Here is a 21274-nt window from a genome sequence, read left to right on the forward strand (position 1 = left end):
GGTATCTGAAACCCTTTCTCCACAATTCTTCTCGTATCCAAGATTAAGATGAGCAATTTTAGTTTTCCTAACGGTGCCAGTTTGTGCAAATTCGGAAGGCAACTGCCAAATAATCCAAATAATATAAGAAAATATGCCCTGGTGACGGTACATTCAGGCTATAGTAATTTAAGCTATGTGTGTATGATATCTCTGATGACCAGAGATCTCACACATCATTTGTTTATACTTCTGCGCTAGCAAATTTTTCAAACCTGTTATGAAGTAATCCAAACAAACTACAGTACGATAACCTGTAAACTAATAAATAATAATTATAATGTGAGCTACAACAAAAAGGAAGATGAAACATTAATTGACGCATTTTGTTGTGAGACCAGATAATGTTAAAATAATCAATAAATTACTGAGGCTTTTATATTCGATTATTGTTGCCTTTCTCTGATCTTTTGTCAGGAGACTCCGCAGGTATACCAGAGACCTTGGTTATTTTAGAAGCCTTGAAGATGTCTACACTGTACCAATGGTACGTTGTTCCACTCCTCCTCACCCCACCCCAAAAAAAGTGGGAATTGAGATAAGTTCTGTGTCCAGAGCGACTATTTTCATATATGTTGACTGAATGAGCTTCATTAAAATGAAAATGAATGTCATTCCATTGACATACTAATTCTGCACATGGCCCTTTTTACAGAATGTCTAGGATGTCACTTGCTACTTTAGCTGTTATGCTCAAACTATCTCCCTGAGATAGGAACAGTGGCGTAACTAGGAGTCTGTCAGTGCGTGGGCACCTAGGGGGCACAGCTGAATATAGGGGCACTGGGCCTTGGAGGAATATTATTCCTCCAAGCACTAGGCAAGCGGAGCGAGCCTATACAACTGGGGGGTTGGGGGGGGAGCTGTAAGCCCCAAGAAAATTTTGAAATGTGACCAATTTCAGAGGCATTCTGAAGCCATATGAGAAGGGTATTAGGTCACATTCTGAGACCAGCGGTGGATATTCAGGCATTATACAGGTATCTGTGATTCTGTTATATTGTATCAAGTAAAATAGAGATTTACAGAAATCAGGTACATTATAATAGGAATTACAGATATGAAACTGAAAAACAAAGTGAGCTATGCAAAACACATTAATTCCTGTGCGTATAGAAATTGTAAAACATAAGCATGGAAATACAAGAAAAAAAAAAATAGACTTTCTATAGCCTACAGTAAGTCTGTTATGTAATAGGTACTCTTGATCAAAAATTAAATGGATGAACGAAATAATATATATATATATATATATATATATATATATATATATATATATATATATATATATATATATATATAAATATATTGAAAGTAACAAAATTTGAAAAAAATTGCTTGCTATACATTATATGTGATGAAGCAGCAGACTACTGCGACATGACTCATTTTAACAATATTCTCCCGTTCTTGTGATTTTCTGCAAACCTATCTACAAATTCCTCTAAATCTAATCTTTTAACTCGCATACTTTCAATTGATAACACAGCAAGATTACTTAATCTGTCATTGCCCATTGCATTTCTGAGAGTAGTCTTAATCAATTTCAGAGCAGAGAAGCTTCTCTCTGCAGAAGCTGACGGCACAGGTAACACTACAGAAATTTTGACTAGTCTGCAGAGTTCAGGAAATGCCTCCTCATATGGATTAAGAATTTTCAGTAAGTCTAACAATGATTTAGGCCTTTCAGTGTCACTTACGTCCTTGTAGCGTCTTTCTAACATGCGTTTTGCAGAGTACAGCTCATGTTTGAGATCTTCAGTGTTAGCATTATAGGCATGAATAAGTCCACACATTTTCTCGAAAGATAAGAATTCCGTACTTTGTGGGTTAAGTGACTGTAATGCTTTCATAAGTGTGCAGGTTTCATTACTGAACCGCCTTTTCATTTCTGACAACATGTGGTCTACAAAAGGGTAAAAAAAAAAAAAAAGTGAATTCGTGCTGAATCCTTAACACTGAGGCCAAAGTGTGTGCTTCCCGACTGTTTTCCAGTAGAATCAACAACAACAAACTCCTGCAATTTTGTAGAAATTCTACGTTTCCTTGATGGTCTACACTCTGAAGTATCAAAACCATGAGCTGTTGAATTCTTCTCCACCTCATCTCACAAAGGATCAAAAGAAGATGGATCTGAACGCATCTCTTCAAGCTGAACTGTTACAGTTTCAATTAATTCTACAGCTTTTGCCAAGTCAAGGTTAGCTGACTGTAGCAAATTTGATAATTGATTTATCTTAACGAGAATATGTCATGATAACTGACTTCATAACAAAATGAGCATTTATTTGGCATATCAGTCCTCTTGCATCAATAGCCCTATCTGCATTGAAGTCATCTGCTAAATCTTCCAGAACACGTACCACAGCAGACAACCTATCTCTGATTACTTTGCAAGCATCATACCTGCAAGCCCATCGGGTATCTGAAAGTCGCTTTAGCTCTCTGGTTTACTCATTGGGATACATATGATGTTGATTGCAAGCTGAGGGAAAATATTTATTATATTTGAAAGTATTTCGTCAATAGAGATGCCTTAGTGGGCCCGTGGGTGGGCACAGGATACTCGTGGCTGGGTACGTGCCCGCCCATGCCCACCCTTAGCTACGCCACTGGATAGGAAGCTTACCTGCGTCAATTCGGGCCTCCCATCTAGTACACTATCTCATAGTAATTTGGCTATTCATTCTACGATGGAATGTGGAGACCTTTGCAGTGTGCTGGATGCCAGGCAAAATGTACTTATTTTACCATACAGTATTCAGCAACTTTTTTTCTCAAACAGACATTCGTGGAGCTCAGAGCGCTGAAAAACGGAATTGATTAAAAATCTATAAGGAAGGGGGTAACGTGCCTAAGTAAAAATAGAGGTTACACGTGTCACGTTATTTCTGACTGAGGCTAATGGTTGTTCGTGGTTTTCTGCGTTAACTAAAGTGTTTGTTAATATTCTTAATATCCTAGGATAGATAAATTTGAATTCAATAACATTCATTTCATAATTAAGACACTAGGATATCTGATATTTATTAATCAAAAACATTTACCAAACTAAGCACAAACTGAATATAAAAATGGAAAAATATACAAGCAAAATCGATTATATACTAACCTAATCAGCCATATACAAAAACTTATACATAAACGCGCGCATTTCTTTTTTTAGTTACATTTTCCCAATAGTCTTCTATGTCCTGCAGAGACTTCCCTTTGGTCTCTGGGAGGAAGAAAATTGCCAGAAGAATATAGCCTATGCAGCCCCCACTGAACATCCAGAAGACGCCATGAAGTCCAATCATATCTCTGATATTTGGGTAGGATTTCGAGATGACAAAGGCGGCAGTGGCGTAACTGGTGGAGAAAATCCCTGTCCCTATGGACCTAACAGGTCCAGGAAGCACCTCGACCGATGCTGTCCAAGTGCAGGGTCCGACCCCACCTGCGTAACCTACCATGTGCACGACTAGAGCAGCCAGTGGAAGCCACGTGAGATGGGAAATATCCCAACCTCTACTTTGCAGATAGAAGAACGTCCCAATGGCCGCAGTGGCTAGCCCAGTTAGTGTATTTCCGACGACGAAAATCAACCTGCGACGAAAGTTGTGCAGCATGAAAGAACCAAGGACATTGCAGGCTAGCCTTGCCATACCAACAACGACAGAACTCCATTTTGGGTCCAACCCAACGCCAGCCTCTTGGAAAATCTGCACGACGTATATCGATAAGACCGCGAATCCAGAAATTTCTTTCATTACCATAAGGGAACTAGATAACACCACTGCTAAAGCATTTGACTTCTTCAATAACATCTGAAGGGATTCTGACCATTTGCATGCTCTACCAACATCTCGTCGAGCTGTTTTCAGATCGGATGCCGCTTCCTCTTCGGTGCAACGCATGACGCTCAATATTTCCGATGCTTTTTCCTCTTTGCCTATTCTGGCAAGCCAAAGGGGTGATTCATGCGAAAAGAAAATGCCTATGAACCCAGGTACTAGGGTCACCAGAGGAAGGACTATGGCTGAGGTTCTCCAGGAGAGGAAGCATCCGGCGAGATAGCAGAGTACGAAACCACTGGTGGCAAAGGCCTCTGTAACGCTGGTCAGTGTCCCTCTCAGATACTGGTCGCTGATCTCGTAGGTGTAGACAGATACAAAAGGGATGAGAAAGGCCACCGCGGATCCCTGAAAGTAGACAGATTTCAAATTAGTGTTTAGCCGGTCAGAGTTCATAACAACTCTGATTTTTACATACCAAGTAAAACCTTTAGGCATTAAACATACCTTGTCATGAAACAAATAACTGACTATACTGTAAACCTTACGCTACCTGGATGAAGTTAATAATTAAGCATTTCAGTAAAGAGGTTTAACATTATTAGAGGTAGTACACATACTTCCATTAAGGTTTATTTATAATTTGGAAAAGTTAGCTAGTCACTCTGCATCTATTAACATCCAAAACGATTTCTGCATTTAAACACTATAACCTTTCTTTGATTATATGTGGCCATAATCACAAAATGCCTACTTTTGGGATATCTTCACCTTTCCTGTTCAGTATTTCCTATTTAATTAAGCTGACATTAAATTGTTTGGCACTTGATTATTTATACATATTGGGCTCGAAAACTTAAGGTTATTAAAGATTAATGCATAGTCGGCCCCCTCCAATTTACAGAAAAAAGGAGGTGAAAAGCAATGTGCAATAAATTTAAAGTAAGTTGAGAGTGAGGTCCAAAAATAGATATGACTATGACTATAGAGAGAAGTTTACCACGTATAAAACTATCCATGTTTCCAGATTCAAGACATGCTCAGCGTTGAGATATTTACTTCTTATGATACTCTCGCTAATAACAAACGAAAAAATTGCGACAAAGAGGGAAATTTTCTTCTTATAAAAGTACCTGTCTCAAGTATTCATAAAAGTTCTGCAAACAAGAGAAATTTACGTCATATACTATTAGGTCTTACAATTTGTAAAAAAAAAAAAAAAAAAAAAAAAAAAACTATGCAAAGGAAGATTTACTTCTATTATCATTACAGCCATTTCGAGTAATATAGAAAAAAAGGTGGATAACGGGAAGAGCTTTTTATCTCTTGAAACTGCCTCCCTTCAGTAAAAGCATAAAACCTAAGGAAGGGAAGACAATCTTCAATGAACTCTACCTCGAAGCACCAACCATCAACCTCACCACTTCCTACCTGTACGACCCTGCTCGCTAACAGCAGAATCTCAGCCATTCCAGCCTCTTGAACCAAAGTCCAGCCTGTCAGAGACATGGACATGATGGAGCAGCAGAGGATCAGACTTAAGAGGAGGAACGTCCTTCGAGGGCCGGCCCATTCGTAGGCAGATGATCCGATAAAGGACCCAGGGATCAGCATGAGGAACGGGACCGTTGCTTTCGAGAGAAAACAAATTCTTAGCCTAGGCCAATGCAAGATTTCTCGATGCCTTTTTACTTACGATTGCTCGACATGACGAAGTTTAATATGACCATTTTAATATAGTCGTGTCATCTTTGATATGTGTTGTCACATGTGACAATTTAGAATGATTTATTTCTTTTATGATGAATTTTAGAACAGCTCTATTAAGTTCTCTCTTCGCTATTTCAGAATGAGCTAAAGTGAGAAGTGAATTGAATTCTTGTTAAAAAAAAGTAATTTCAACTATTCCGGTCTTGAAAATGTTACATTTGAGTGAAGGAAAATGTAAAAAAGACTGAATTTGGTTATAAAAAAATGCTAAGTATGATTTTGTGGGGTATAATGATTTTTTTTCCTGAGCAGATGATGAGACGTAAGTCTTATAAAATGGGAATTGTTGAGACTTGCTCTGAAAGACTAAAAAGAATGGAAGAGAAGAACTCAAATACTCTACCGAACCAGCTGGCCGCTTCAGCGGTGAAGTGTATATCGGAATCGGGCTGTTCCATCTGTGGCAGGGACGCTGAAGGGAATCCCCAGGAGATCATCATTCCCACCAGGATCATTCCTGCGGAGGAGGTTGCGAAAACCTTCGAAGGAACAGGAAAATAAATAAGGAAATGAATTTTGGGATATCATCGTATCAGACGGTTAAATATGTTCGTCATATTATTATTATTATTAATCATAATGCGCCAATAGTGAATACTGCAGTGAATGGGAAGATGGAAAAATTGAATGTCAAGATGTATATGGAAGAATGGAAGATATTTGGTAGATATGTGAAGGGACGTCTGAGCCAACTTTCCTTTATGGTAGTGAAGTTTGGATGTTGAATATAAATATGAAACATGGCCAGAAGCTGCTGAGATGAATTCTCTGCATAATCTATGGTGCATAAGAAAGGCTAAAAAATAAGGACTATAATGATACAAAACTTCAGGAAAAGTTTAACGTAGGAGTAGATGGAAAAGATGGACCAGAGTAATTTTTTTTCAGTAATGAGGAGGGAATGGGAGACGGTAAGCTTTGAAAAACTTGTTGAAGGAGGACCGGGAGACCGGGAAAAGATGGCTAGATTTGGGGCGAACAAGTCCAGAAATTGCGGCTGTGAATAAAAGATAAAGGTGTGTGACTATGTGTGTGTGTGTGCAAGAGTGTGTGCGTGTGTGGGTATCTGCTTTGGGGAGGGGCGCAGGTAATAGGTAGTAAATATAAACAAAACGCAGATTGTCATGACAGCTAAGCAAGCGATACCGTTTTGATGTAATCGTCGTCTTGTGTTTGTTACGGGAAGAAGGGTTTACTCATCTTGAAGTCCAATCTCAACGGTAGGGGGCGGAGCGGGGTGAGGAAGATACTTTAAAGAATAATTCTTTTGCAAAACACGATGTCATACGAAGCATAACAATTGATGTCCTTCATGACATTTTCAGTCATCAAAAACTCGGTGACATCCTTTCTCTCTCTCTCTCTCTCTCTCTCTCTCTCTCTCTCTCTCTCTCTGTCGATAGCAAAACATTTTAATTTTGCGGCGATATTTTAAGAACATCTCTTGATTCACGTCGTCATCTGAACTATTCTCGGAATGGGCATAAACAAGGTTATTACAGACAAAATTGAGTGGCGGTGCATAAACGACACAGCTCTTAGGGGATTATTATCGTTTTAAAAGAAACATCATTCACGTTTGATGCAGTTTCTTTGTTGTTGTTTACTTGTCTCTCCATCAAATATAAAGAGTGATTGATTTTCTGATTTATTATTTAAAGGATCTGTAGAGGGAATGGGTTATGGGCAACTAAGGGTCGTTACACATTTGGTATCCAAAAAAGGCCTTCTTTAACGTTGGCGGGGGTATGCGCTACCCGAATATTTCCTTGTTCTTCAAATCCGAACTAAAAAATTGACTTTAATATAAATCTGCAGGAGTTAATTTTAAGAAAAGAACAAAAATTCTTACGATTTTCGTACGTGGCGTCCTCTATCACAAGGAATTAAATGGAAATTATATTATGAACATCAGACAAACTGCATGTACTTGCCATCAGTCATTTCTTCCGTCTTATTTGGTGTTCCTTTTGTCATCGATTTCTTCACTAAAATTCACCACAAACTTTTAAAGTTTATCTTTTACATTTCAGAATATTTGTGCTTTTATAGATATAGAAACACGTATAGCAAAGATATTTCGGTTGATTAAATCAGATTTATTCCAAGGTCCAGAGATTAGAGCTCGCTTGGATGTGGTCGTCTTTCTCTCTCTCTCTCTCTCTCTCTCTCTCTCTCTCTCTCTCTCTCTCTCTCTCTCTCTCTCTCTCTCTCTCCTCGCGCCACGACTTGAGGAGATTCCGAGCTCAGTCTGTTCTCTTATTTCTCAGACAAGCAACAATGTTTTACACTAATTCTAATAAGTAAGTCTATGAAATCATCACACAAAAAAAGTGCTTTGATGTAGAGCAAACATTCCCCAAAAAAAGGTCGGTGGCGCTGTTGAAGCTGTAGAATGCTATTTGAGACAAATTGAACATACGCCTTTTTGGGAGTAAAGAGGTGTCGTTGGGGATGCGTTAGAAAATGCAGTTACCAAGCAAAAAAAAAAAAAAAAAATATATATATATATATATATATATATATATATATATATATATATATATATATATATATATATATATATATATATATATATATATATATATATATTCAGATTGAGGATATTGCCATATGAAGGAAGGACACTATGAATACAATTTTCGTAAGAAATTCAGCACTACAGTGATTTCGTTATCACTTAGAGTTGAGATAATGCTTAGCGGTTTGTAATATGTTAGAACCTGCCGAATTATAGATAATCGTCGTCTTTATCGATTATGCTAATCATCGCACACAGCGCCTGGAGAAATGATATCTTACGTTTTGAGCTCATATTCATCTCAGTGACTCTACATGAGAAATTCTAGAATCGGGGGACACAAAATAAGACCCCCATATCGCTCTGTCTGTCTGTCTTATGGATTCCCTCATGCAAATAAGTAGAAAACTGTAAATAAAAATAACGAGAGTGATAGCAACATTTTTGTCAAGTACAACATATCTATACATACATACATATATATATACAGTGTATATATATATATATATATATATATATATATATATATATATATATATATATATATATATATATATATATATATATATATATATATATATATATATATATATATATATATATATATGACTTTTATCACATCACCGTGATTCATATACAATCAGTGAGCTACAAACGTCCTTTAATATCCAATTCGCACTACCTCGGAAATAATATATTTTCATATACGTTACCGAAGGGAATTTTTTTAGTTGATAATAAGTTTTGCCGTGTGGGTTAATGCGTCCACTGTAGTCCTGCATATACATATGACTGAAAATCAACGTAAGGAAAACAAACCTCTTGGCGAGTTGCAGTTTATTAGGAGGAATGGGAAACGGAAAAGAGATTGCTATACTCTCCCGGCCACTGGATGTCTCCCTTGTTATAGACAGGGTCCTATAGCAAACACGGCAAATGTTCGCATGCGTGCATACATCATTTGACACCTTACCATGTTTTCCACAAATCAAGATTCTCTCAGCACACACATCGACAAGAGGTCCTTTCACTTCGCATTTTTGTCTGGATTTTGCTTGAGCGTAAATTCAAATTTTTTATCTTATTGCCACTTTCGAGTTAAGACTCACACCGTTTATCAGCCATTAAAATTTAAGAATGTTTACATCACCTTATCTTCTGATTATCATTGCATTAGAACTGTTGCGAATATATAAAGACTTGAACTTCTGACCGTCGGGAAAGTGGTTATCTTTCGAATGGCCTCTTTTCATAAATATTGCAAGTATTTTGTTTTTAAAGCTTTGAAACGAAGCAGTTTGCAAATATTTCTGTTTACCGATTAATCAGTTCAAGTATTCAAATTGGGAGCGTACAGTAGGCCTACCTGTCGGCTTTTCATAAATATTGTTTTTAAAGCTTTGAAACGAAGCATTTTGCAAGTATCCTTATATGCCGATTATTCAGTTCCAGTGTTCAAAATAGTAGCATAGGCCTACCTGTCGGCTTCGAGGTGTTATGACGTTCCCCAACATGATGAATTGGTAATGCTTCTCAGCAACAAGGTACTGGAGGAGATCCTCCGCAAGTCAGATGGAGACCTCTTCTGAGGCCCCCCCGAAAAAGCGTTGCTACGGGAGCGTTGTTGGTCCGTTCTTACGTAAGAGCAATTGCAATGGCTCCTTTTGAGATCAAGATATCGTCTTCAGGGAGAATGTAATATTTTGAGCGAGTTAGCCTTCTAAAGGAGTGTTTTTTTTATGCTATCTTTTCGTGTTTATGCATACTTGTGTGTAAACAATGACAAACACTCACACGCACACACACATATATATATAGTGTGTGTAATATATGTATGTATGTGTGTGTGATGTGTGTATTTATCTATATATTCATTTATTGCAGACATTGTGGAAAAGTAAGGTACTGTATAGAATAGCTGAGACTTCTAAAGAATGCCCCCCATAAACACAAAAGCAAATATATGTGATAGTATACACATTACTATGAATTCTACAGAATACCGATTCCCTCTTTCAAAATGTGTCACACAGGACAAAAATCAACACAGTGTTGCAGCTTCACATACAGTCGCCTTTTCTCTATCCGAAATTTACCTTTTTTAATATACTCTAACCTAAATAATATTCGGATATATTCGAGTATACTTTGGAAGCTGGTTCTTTGATTTTCATTATCATTTAATTTTTAAAGTAAATCGTTTATATAATTATACTTTGATTGGGCCAATGCATGTATTACACAGAGCACCTGGGTATTTTATAAAACGCCCAGATAAAGTATTTTTATTCTTTGCCAAAAGTGTGTAATATATATATATATATATATATATATATATATATATATATATATATATATATATATATATATATATATCAAACACCACAGTTTCTCATAGGACTGGTCGATATCGTTCTTGGCTAGCTCTGTGCTGGGCCCGCGTTCGATTCTCCGACCGGCCAATGAAAAATTAGAGGAATTTTATTTCTGGTGATAGAAAATTCATTTCTCGGTATAATATGGTTCGGATTCCACAATAAGCTGTAGGGCCCGTTGCTAGGTAACCAGTCGGTTCTTAGCCACGTAAAATAAGTCTAATCCTTCGGGCCAGCCCTCTCTAGGAGAGCTGTTAATCAACTCAGATATACTCAAACACCACACGGTAGAAATGAAACACGATTGTAGATCCTGACCGGTGTACTGTAGGCTCTATTGCTTTCTTAGCCAAGATCTAAAACCATGTTTCATTTCTTCCCTGTTGTTTTTGATATATCCAATCATGTGTAAGAGTGATTATGAGCAAATATATATATCAAAGTCCTCCTGGGCCTCTGTAGGCTCATAGGGCAGGCGCTGATCTCCTGTTTCTTAGGGCGACAGCCAGTGGGACTGGACAATGCATATATATATATATATATATATATATATATATATATATATATATCCCAATATATATATATATATATATATATATATATATATATATATATATATATATATATATATATATATATATATATATATATATATATATATATATATATATATATATATATATTTAGTATATATATAAATAGTATATATATATATATATATATATATATATATATATATATATATATGATTTTTGACAGACTTTCTCGTAGGCAACTCTCGGTAAATGCTTATATACATGTGGCATCTACCATTTCCAGTCAACTACAAGTGTTCCAGGAAATAATAAGATGACACAAGCCCATCACAGTTCACCACGAATATCAATACGAGTATACAACACAAATGTACATATGTAATATATACCATTGTTTTCCCTTTGCCTTTTCCTCTGTTCGTCTCTACCCCCATCTTACCCGTCTCCCAAATATCTGAAGAAAAGAATTACATATACCATAGTTTAACAGCAATTATGAACCCAACGAAGATAGGGATGACTCAGGTCAAGGAGTGTTGCACAACGCTGTTACTACGATGCACTAATGCAGTTACATAACGCTTAGCACTCTGAGTCTCTTCGAAGACTCGAGAGACCAGGAGCTTAAAGACTCCACCATGACGTTGCATTCTCTTCGGTCGGAACGCCTACGGACAGAGCCTTTTATCTGGGCTACTTGATTCAGGTTGTCAGAGATCGACAAAGCAGTGCATTCTCTTTTCTGCGTGTTAAGTGTGTGTGTGTGTGTGTCTGCGTGTTTTAACAGAGGCCAACTGAAAGCGGAACTAAAGGCTTCCATCTACACAAAGGCTCTGTTAATTAATTGCTTGGTTAGAAAATCTGGAGTTACGGAAACAACTGAAACTCAAATAAACGTATCATTATGAACTTATATAATCATAACAAAAACCATTCAAGTAAACATTTCACTACAGCAAACCGCTTAGTCAAAATGCAGGTCAGGGAATAGAAGCGTTAGCGGGGACTTATCCTCAATAAATGCAAAAAATAAAACAGAAAAATATGCACTTCAAACTGTAAAAAAAAAAAATGCTTTCATATTATACTAAATATAAAAATACGTCGTTGTTTTACAGAAGGGTCCTATTCCTGGGAGAACTGAAGTAAGGAGTAACTGAAACATCGCTAAAAGAAAACTATTGCTTAAGGTCTAGGCAGCAGCATGGACAAGACACGAGGGGAAAAAAAACTAGTCTTTACAGAGGAACGTAGAACTCAGCAGGGAAAGCTTCTTTCAAGAAAAAGTATTTACAGGAAATGTTAAGAAGGGTATAACAAGGAGTTTAACTGAATGGAGGCTGAATGAGTTCCAAATCTTTAGCAGTAGAAGGAAATGTAGGAAGAAGTACTACCCGACCAGAGTCAGAGGAGGTACCCTGCACATCGTAGATATAAGGTAAGGCCAGTGACAACAATTAGGCGTAGTGCATTTGATTCAGTCGCATCGAGGACGGAGAAAATAAATGGAGAAACCCAGGTCTGATAAAAAAAAAAGGAGAAAGAAAGATTCATAACTTGCAAGGAATTGGCAGTTTTACGCTTTTAATACAAAAATTAAGAGTAACCATTACACCTCCCTTTTGTCAAATGTTTCAGATTCCTTCTCATTATCAGATATAAACATTAAGGTGAAAATATAAAGATTACGCAAGATGCATAAAAATTTTAAGGCTAAATTTTAGAGCAGATGAGTGAACGGCCTAAAGTCAGCGCATACCATCAACCAAGAAAAATGGATTAAGAATAGAAAAAATGGCCTTAACTTTAGATAAAGACTATCGGCCAAGCCTTGTCACACGACACAACTCAAGTTACTTTATCTTATCAGTGTTAGTCTTACCTCGAAAGCTGTAACCGGTTACTTCTGGAGAGGGGATAACTGGTAAATCAAAAGGAACTGATAAGCAGTATTTGGTTCTGAAAGGACGCAAAATTATGAATAAAATGGGAGTAAGGGGCAAGGAAAAAGAATGGGAGAGGGATAATCAAAGATGACTTGGGATATGACACCGGCTGGGAAGATCTTTAGCAAGAGGAATGGGTGAAGAAAGACAGTCCAGTTCGTCCACATTGTGCTGGGCAAGTCACAGGATAGTACTTTTGTTTATGTTACGTTGTATGACTTGGTTCTTCGTTCCGGAGTTATGCATGCTAAAGTGTTCTTTCACATTTCAAGCCGAAACTATAGAATTTCTTTAGTGCACGTTTTTGGGGACACCCTCTGGAATAATTAGAGACATCAACAAAGTTGTCCTTTAGGATCTGCAAGTGAAGAGCATTTATCTTGCAGTCATCTCTTGAAATTTGAACTTGTGAGTTCCTGCTCACTTTGACTGCCTATACTATCTCGAGGTCTTTGTAACTTATGACTCTCAAACGCTATTCTCTCAGTAACTTTTATCATTTCTGATTCCAGTAGCGATAATATACCCCATCTTTTGCTATGTAACTGGTAGCACTCGGCATTCCCTCGTTTCAGCTGTGTTCTGCCCAATAGACTAGAGTACTGGAGTGATATTTGCGGCTGCCGAGTTATCTCACGTGACATCTTTATTATCTGGTGTTTTATACTTAGTGGTGACATTAATCAAATTCCCGAGTCTTGGGCTGTTTAGCAGCCTCTGCACATGGACTGGTCTTTCAAACTGCAGTTCCCTCGCTTGATGACAGACCACTGAAGCGCATTTTCCTTCCCCCGCCCGTTGCTACCTCCCTGACTGGAAGATGTTTGGAAACATTCTTGGAAATGCTTGGCCTAGTAATTCCTATTTGGACCTTCCTTGCACGATCTCCGCATGGAATAACAAAGGTTCATCTTCTGAATAATAATAATAATAATAATAATAATAATAATAATAATAATAATAATAATAATAATAATAATAATAATAATAATAATAATAATAACGTATCTCCTTATTACAATGTTTTAGGCGTAAAATGCTTTTACAACTACAAAAAATTACCTGTCTTATAAAAAATGTAAAATTATCTCCAGAATTCCACCTCAAATCTCGCTATTGCCTGCATTATATATATACTGAACGTTTATATTTAGGTAAACTTCTAGTCTCGATTTCTGTTACTGTTAAATTAAGATGGCCTTACTATACCAGCACGAGCTCCTGCTCGCACGAAGAGCCAGCGTAAAGTTGGCGATGTCAGTCCTTTTTCGAGCGCTAGTTTAAAAGACGAATTTCTCCTTTCATCGTCTCCTAATTGGCAGAAGTCACATTGAATACCTGTGTGGCGAATAAGCAATGAAACCCAGAAGCAACCTACAAATCCTGATCTTAAATACTCGGCATAAAATCTTAAATACTCTGCTAAAAATACTCCGCTCGGCAACAGCTCGACCCTCATAGTTCACCCTTTTCAACAAAGAGCAAAGTAACAATTATTATTTCTCACCCACCGCCTCTATTTCATTTCGTCTTGGCGAGAAATTATCTGTCCTATATTATCCAAATTTTGTTGAATATTGCATATTGTTTATCTTGTTGTTTTGATGTAAAAAAAAAACACCGTGTTTCATCGTATCATTCCTGACATTTTCTATATATATATATATATATATATATATATATATATATATATATATATATATATATATATATATATATATATATATATATACATGTGTGTGTAAATCATTATCCATCACAATGTCTTTGATAAAGTGAGACGGCACAGAGAAAATGACTGATACACAAAGATCTACGAGACAAGAAAGGGAATGAATAAGGAAATGTCATATATAAACAACACAGAATAAGATAACAAGGAAACTAAATCCATTGTTTATGAGGTCTCTTCTTTCACGAAGGACGCAGATAATTATTTTGGCTTTGACAAGAGGTCGGACACATACTGTACATTCCGAAGTTACTCACTACTTTAAAAACGTAATAAATTCGATTATTTTGTTGGCTTCTCTGGCCAGTGCCTCTCACACCCGGCTCCTCCCGCTTAGACCAACGGTGGGGGGCTTTTTCGTTGATCACACCCGAGTCATTATAATAGGGTCTGTTCAACTCAGGCGGTGGGGCGGAGCTAATACTGTGACGTCACAAGCGTTACACTTCCGAGCTTACCCATTGAATTAAGAGACCTTTAGTTTTTATACATTTAATCCATTGCATGGTGTGTTTGATAAATTTTTTTAAATAGGTTGCATGCATGATGTTTTTCTAATACCCATTCTCTCATTTAGTCACCAAGCCTTGTTTTATTTTCACCTAAAACAGCAGATTCAACACACATAGCTAATTCAGCTTTCTTTATGTTTATTCCTTAGTTATTCATTTGCTTACCTATATACTGGTTTGGTCCATTCTCTTCAAGTCCATTTTTATAACATAACAATTTGGTTTCAGGCAAGGATAATTTATCAGATTTCTTTAGCTGCGAAACCAAATTCACGAGGCAGTCTTTGCACTCCTGTAGTGTCTCGCCGTTTATGGCTTTGAATAATTTTCTCATAATAAACAGCTGGGAACAGAAGTGTTCAGATGGAAAGTACAAATTCCCTCGGCTGACACTCTTAACCCATGTGTTGCTATCAGTAGTTGTGCCATCTTTTGTTCCTAGATATGGGTATTTGGCGATGAATTTTCTTGCCATATTTCCCCCAGTGTATCTTAAAGATTTTCTTCAGTATTATCACCTATATCCGACACTGAGTTATAAAAATTTGGGCACATATTGTCGGGAATTTCCTGAGTAGCATAGACGCTAAACGTAATTCGAGTACAAGATTGGAGTCATTTGATAGTCCTGTTGAGCTTGATGTAATGCACGAATTGTGAGGGAAACTATCACATGACGTACATGGATTAGGCCTACCTGAAATACTACCACTTGAAACACATTCGGTATTTTCTACAATCCTATTAGAATTACTCTTTTCACTCATCAGAGAGACATTCTTGGCAAGCAGATATTTCCTGAGTCTATATTTAAATTGGACGGGGTCTGGGTGATCATGACTCCCAGCCATTTGCCTGATGCAGCCAAAAAAAATATTCAATACAGTCCTGATTGAGACGCCTTGTTATTATGTATTCTGTCTTGAACAGTTTTGCAACATCTCAAACAGCCCTTTTAATGTTCGCAGGATAATATTAGCCCTTTTTGGATGGGTAAAGACTTCTCGTTTTTTTTTTCATTTTTCACTTTCATTGTTTTCATCATTTCACTCATCCTATCAAGTATTCAAGTTTGTGCATCAGTTTTAACTCCAAATGCATTACATGACTCGACATCTCCGTATTTTCCATACGAGTTCATGGTATCGAACCAGTCATTAACGAGTAAAATAGTCTGAGGTACGTGCCCAGTCATCACCTTCTAACATACCATTCTCACCTCAATAACTAATTGAAGCAGCGCAAGATTTTGGTAAAAGTCAAGCTGCTAGACACACGTGCTGTCTTTGAGATCCTGACACATTAAAATTTATTTCTGAGATCTTATGAGCTTTTAAGTTCATCTTCAGTTTTCTGTATTATTTCTTGAATATACCGTGCTGATACATACTTACCAGTGGCTAAAACAAATCCTGAGTCAATTAAATGGTTTCTTAATAACTAAAGCATATGAGGTGCATCTGCAAAAACGGATATTTCTCTATCTGCACATGGGTTTTTGAAGGAAATTCTATTTGAGTTAGTTGGGTCTATACCAAAATGCTTCCAGATTCTCATATTAGTAGGTCCTAAGTCATGAACAACAGCAACAATGATATAACCTGCATTTTCAATTTCAGCTATTATATTCAGCAACTTATTGTGTAAATCTGACTTAATTCTTAGCATTATTACCTGGGCATTGTTGTATGGTTTGTGCAGTGTCACTCCCTTTACCATAGCTCCATTCACTTGCCATACTTATTTCGTCAAATGATAGGACAGCAATTTTTTCAACGTCTTTTAAAGTGTCACTTTTTTTATCGTAACAATGATATAACTTCTACCACAACACCGGATTCACATTTAAATGATTTTGCATGCCTATTCAGAGTTGAAATATCTTATTTCTTTACATATTGTGTTTCTTCTGACATTGTAGCAACCGAAGAAAGCGCAATAACAGGACATCGTTCATAATAATTAGTGTGCTTGGAGGCTGGAAGTTGTAGCTCATGGCAATGAGATGGAGTCACGCGGCAGTCTGGCCGAATGTAACTGCGATGACGTTTCACAAGAGGCGGGGCAAGGTTTAAGCTCCGACGCGTGAACATACCCTATCTATATTGACTCTGGGCCACACAAGCCTTAACCTAACACAGCAGGTGCGAGCATACACGGTTGGCCTAGCAACATGAATTTAATTTTAAAATCGAGCCTCAAAGATTAAAACAAGACAAAAATATATCAAAAGAGAAATTAGTAGTCTTTGGAGACCTTGTCACTTGAGGACAGTCAGTTGTAATTTTGATAAGCTTGAATACATGTACGAAGAGCGTGAATATAAACCATGTTTTTTTCCACTCGACGACAAAAGTTTTGATGTCAGGCCAAGGGCGCCTTCTATACGACATCTACAGTAAATTAACAAAAGAGAGTGAAATAAAAAAAACTTTCCTATTCTTAAAGAGGGATTGAACCCATGAGTTCCATCAATGTGTGCGATTCTGCTGAGTTACTAACAAATTTACGCTGGTTCATTATTTTCTAGTTTTTTCTTAAAGGAAGGACGGTTCCGTTTTCTATTGCTGACACAATTCATTGTTAACGTCTTTTTCGTTTTTTTGCTTTTGTATTTGTTTTTGCCGACATTGAAGCATGAATGTGTATGTTTATCAGGACCCACTTATACCGATGTTTATGTACACTAATTGTATATAAACGCACATACACACATATTGTGTGCGTGTGTATATGGGTGGGTGGGAGTGTGCGTGTTGGTCAGACATCGAAAAGATCTGGTTGGAATTTCTTCTTTCTTTCTTCATCCTAAGAAAATGGTTAATTTATAGGTCATCACTGTATCGAAAGAATGAACACGTTCCTAGTTAATTGTAAACTGTCCTGACTAATTTGTCTCGTTTTCCAAACTGTCTTCATCTCCTTTTCAGGCAATTACACACACAAAAAGAGAAAGTTGAGGAATATCGTCATAATTCTTTCCACTAATAACTGAAATCCTCACCTGCCGCACTCTTGGGCTCAGCATTTTTAAGAACTGCTTAGCGAGACCGACTCCAGCTTGCAACAGAAGGCTGACAAATGGGTGACTTGATGGGTCGCCGAGCGCCAACGCAGTCAGCTACAACAGTGAGGTTGCGTTGCGCCCAGAGCTCGTCCTGGTCTTAGCCCGGAGTCTGCACAAGTATAAGTAACCCATTTTCAAGGGCTGCTTTCGAGTTTCAAAATAGACCAAATTCGGTTTTCATTTTTGCAAGTAACGTGTATGAGTTCATGAGTTTTTATCTGAATAGAATTAACTTCCTGAGCTTCATATAAATTCATTGTGAGGAAAAGTTTAAAAAAATTATTTTAGCTGCCAAAAGATCGGTCATACCGTCTTTCCCACCAACAAGGGTATAGGGGGAAGCATCGGTTGCGTAATAGCAGCATTGCTGGCACTGGGGATATGGTGCCAGGTAAACAGTACTCGCTCAGTAACAACCCAATACGTTACGTAATGTTTCATGCACAAGCCGACATCCAACACTTAATTAAATATCCAGTTTTGTAACTCCATTTCTTCGCCAGTATGTTATAAATCAGATTATGTGTGAATTTTTGGTATAACTTTTGATTTTAATCTATAATCGTTTTCTTTTAGTTTTCAAGTATAAGATTTATAATATAATTTTTTTTTCTTAGAGTTAATAGTGCTGGTAAAATTTAAAACAAAATGGATTCAACTCTTCTCGCACGTTCGTTTCAATAAAACTATTTACAGTTAGATTTAGCAAGAAATGCCAGCAGACGACTAATAAACTATACTAGGTCGAAAAGGGCTTTCATCAGAACTTTGTGAACTCTCTTTCGGTTTTGTTTATTTATTCATCATTATTAATTAACCTAATTTTTTCGTCAATTTTATATTATAATGTCACTAATACTCACAATTAAATGATGGAGAAATTCTCCTCCTTTGACAAACCGCATAGCTTGGTCTCACTCTGCCGTTCATATAGCACTGCCGTATGGTCGAGTTTTTTTTTTTTTTTTTTTGCATAATGGGATATCCTACCACCCAAGCGGTAGTCTACACATGGGCACATTTCTTGCCATCTCTCCGCTTCTTAATGCCATAGCTGACCCGAAGCAGCAAATAGTGGCGGAAAGAGTAAATATAAATATTGGTGATATTGCAGCCAAACAGTGGCACCTACAGTGTGTATGCGCGGGAATTCTATCCAATTCGTTCCCAACCGCCAACAGTATAACTTGAATCAGTACAATAGAAGTGTAACTGTCAAGTGCTATTTGGGCTATACTGTCTATTATAACCTAGGAACGAGTTATTCTTTTAATTACCGTTATAAAACAATGATTGGAGACGTTTAGCATAGACTAGATTTATGGCATGTATGCTAAAGTCTTTTAAAACCCAATCTCCGAAAGGATTGCAATTTTTCTCCGAGGATATTCTCAGACGTAAACTTATTGATAAATGGATAGTATTAAGCAAGATGGAATAAGATAATGTGAGTTACGCAAAGGTTTCGTTTTCAATCTTTTTTGCACATGGCGTCATGAGGTACACACCCGATCAGCTGGGAAGTCAGACGCAGTCAGTATTGTTTTCAGTCTTGGAAGTGGTAGGTGTTGATGCTTTCACGGTTATTACGTGACCGTGTGATAGTGATATGCGTGATTTATGGTTGCTCCAACTCGCAAAAGAACTATGCCGGTGATGAAAAGGATCCCAAATTTTTATGGGGAGTGAGTGAACTTATGCTGAAGAGTTATTGACCTCAAAAACTCAAGAGTATGTTCGGTTTATTTCCAGCACAACGAATTTGGCAAGAAAATCTGTCATGACTGAATTAGGCTAATGACACCCTGCAAAAGGAAGAAATCTGATAGAAAATGCCATACCAAACCAGTGTCTACATCTACATAATACCGCTACCGTTGATTCAGGTAGGCTGCCTCTAACATTTTATTTCCTTAGTTTGGTTTACCTGTTCCATATTGCATTGGGGCTAACTGAATGAACCATGGGCTTATTTGGATGCTTCTATCAATTACAGAGCATGAATAAAATATTTTTCATTCGATTTTTAATGCAAGAAAGCTATGTGTTACTGATTAAGGTTAGTAGGAGGCCCAAGTGTTAGTTAAGATTGGAAGTAGGCCGATGCATTGGTTAAAATTGGAATTAGGCCTGTATTCGTTAAGATTGGAAGTAGGTCTATGTGTTAAGACTGGAAGTAGGCTTATGCATTAATTAAGGTAGAAAGGAGGCCTATGTGTTTGTTAGGCTAACAGCAAAGGGAAAAATGCTAGTCAACACATGACAGAGCAAGAGTCAATTTTATTAACATTGCTTTCATGCGTATGAGATAGGCCTATTATTTTGGGGGCGCCAAGGGAGGGGTTATCCATTTGGTTGAAGTAAGACAGAGAGAGAGAGAGAGAGAGAGAGAGAGAGAGAGATTTCAAAGCAGTATTTTTCATTGAAGCGCCAATACTGGTACGAAGTGACATCGATGCTCAAGATTGGACCTTGACCTCGGTAGCCTGCGCGGTAACTTATCCTATTTCATTGTGGTATTAAGTACATTTCTTAGAATATAGACTAGTCGCTGAAGTAATAAAAAAAAAAATAAAAGCCTATATATGTGAAAGCAACAGCCCAATTTGGTGTAATTACTGGCTACACAACATCACAAGAGCTCGAATAGTAAATTATCCTTGTGACAGCGCCTCAATAAATTACAGTTTCACGATCACATTTTCCGGTATCCATTGGCATCTTGCCCTCCGGGTGCGAACGTTTATGTAAAGGGGATTGTGTTTGTGGAAAACTTAAGCTTTGCTTGTTAGTCGTCTGGCAGTTACAGGTTGGCGTCAGCGTTGACGCGGGAGAAATATCGGCAATACAAATTGGAGCAACAAAATAGAAGTGCGTATATATATATATATATATATATATATATATATATATATATATATATATATATATATATATATATATATATATATATATATATATATATATATTATATATATATATATATATATTATATATATA

At 37.1% G+C, this 21274-nt stretch overlaps 3 protein-coding genes across 4 annotated transcripts in view; 1 reads left to right on the forward strand and 2 right to left on the reverse strand.

Annotated features, from left to right (window-relative positions):
- Positions 1-1424: 1424 nt before the first annotated feature.
- Positions 1425-1835, reverse strand: LOC136845535 (52 kDa repressor of the inhibitor of the protein kinase-like). Its single transcript, XM_067115716.1, has one exon. It carries the CDS (start codon positions 1833-1835, stop codon positions 1425-1427), a length of 411 nt encoding a protein of 136 aa, XP_066971817.1.
- Positions 1836-3033: 1198 nt separating this feature from the next.
- On the reverse strand, positions 3034-18532 carry LOC136845994 (facilitated trehalose transporter Tret1-like). 2 transcript variants are annotated; one of them, XM_067116572.1, is made up of 4 exons: positions 18212-18532; positions 5929-6064; positions 5247-5446; positions 3034-4223 (listed from the first exon to the last, which is right to left on the reverse strand). In XM_067116572.1, the coding sequence occupies exons 1-4, from the start codon at positions 18233-18235 to the stop codon at positions 3174-3176; spliced, it is 1410 nt and encodes a 469-aa protein (XP_066972673.1). In that variant the 5' UTR covers positions 18236-18532; the 3' UTR covers positions 3034-3173. The 2 variants fall into 2 exon arrangements, with proteins under 2 accessions (XP_066972673.1, XP_066972672.1); XM_067116571.1 differs by lacking the exon at positions 18212-18532 and adding an exon at positions 16882-17497.
- Positions 18533-19752: 1220 nt separating this feature from the next.
- Positions 19753-21274, forward strand: part of LOC136845995 (ubiquitin-conjugating enzyme E2 Z-like) — a 70902-nt gene continuing 69380 nt past the window's right edge. Inside the window, exon 1 of the mRNA XM_067116575.1 lies at positions 19753-20160. The gene's annotated coding sequence lies outside the window, so the exon portion shown is untranslated. The remainder of the gene's footprint in view (positions 20161-21274) is intronic.

This window comes from Macrobrachium rosenbergii, chromosome 14 (genome assembly GCF_040412425.1).
Source record: "Macrobrachium rosenbergii isolate ZJJX-2024 chromosome 14, ASM4041242v1, whole genome shotgun sequence".
In the NCBI taxonomy this organism is placed as follows: domain Eukaryota; kingdom Metazoa; phylum Arthropoda; class Malacostraca; order Decapoda; family Palaemonidae; genus Macrobrachium; species Macrobrachium rosenbergii.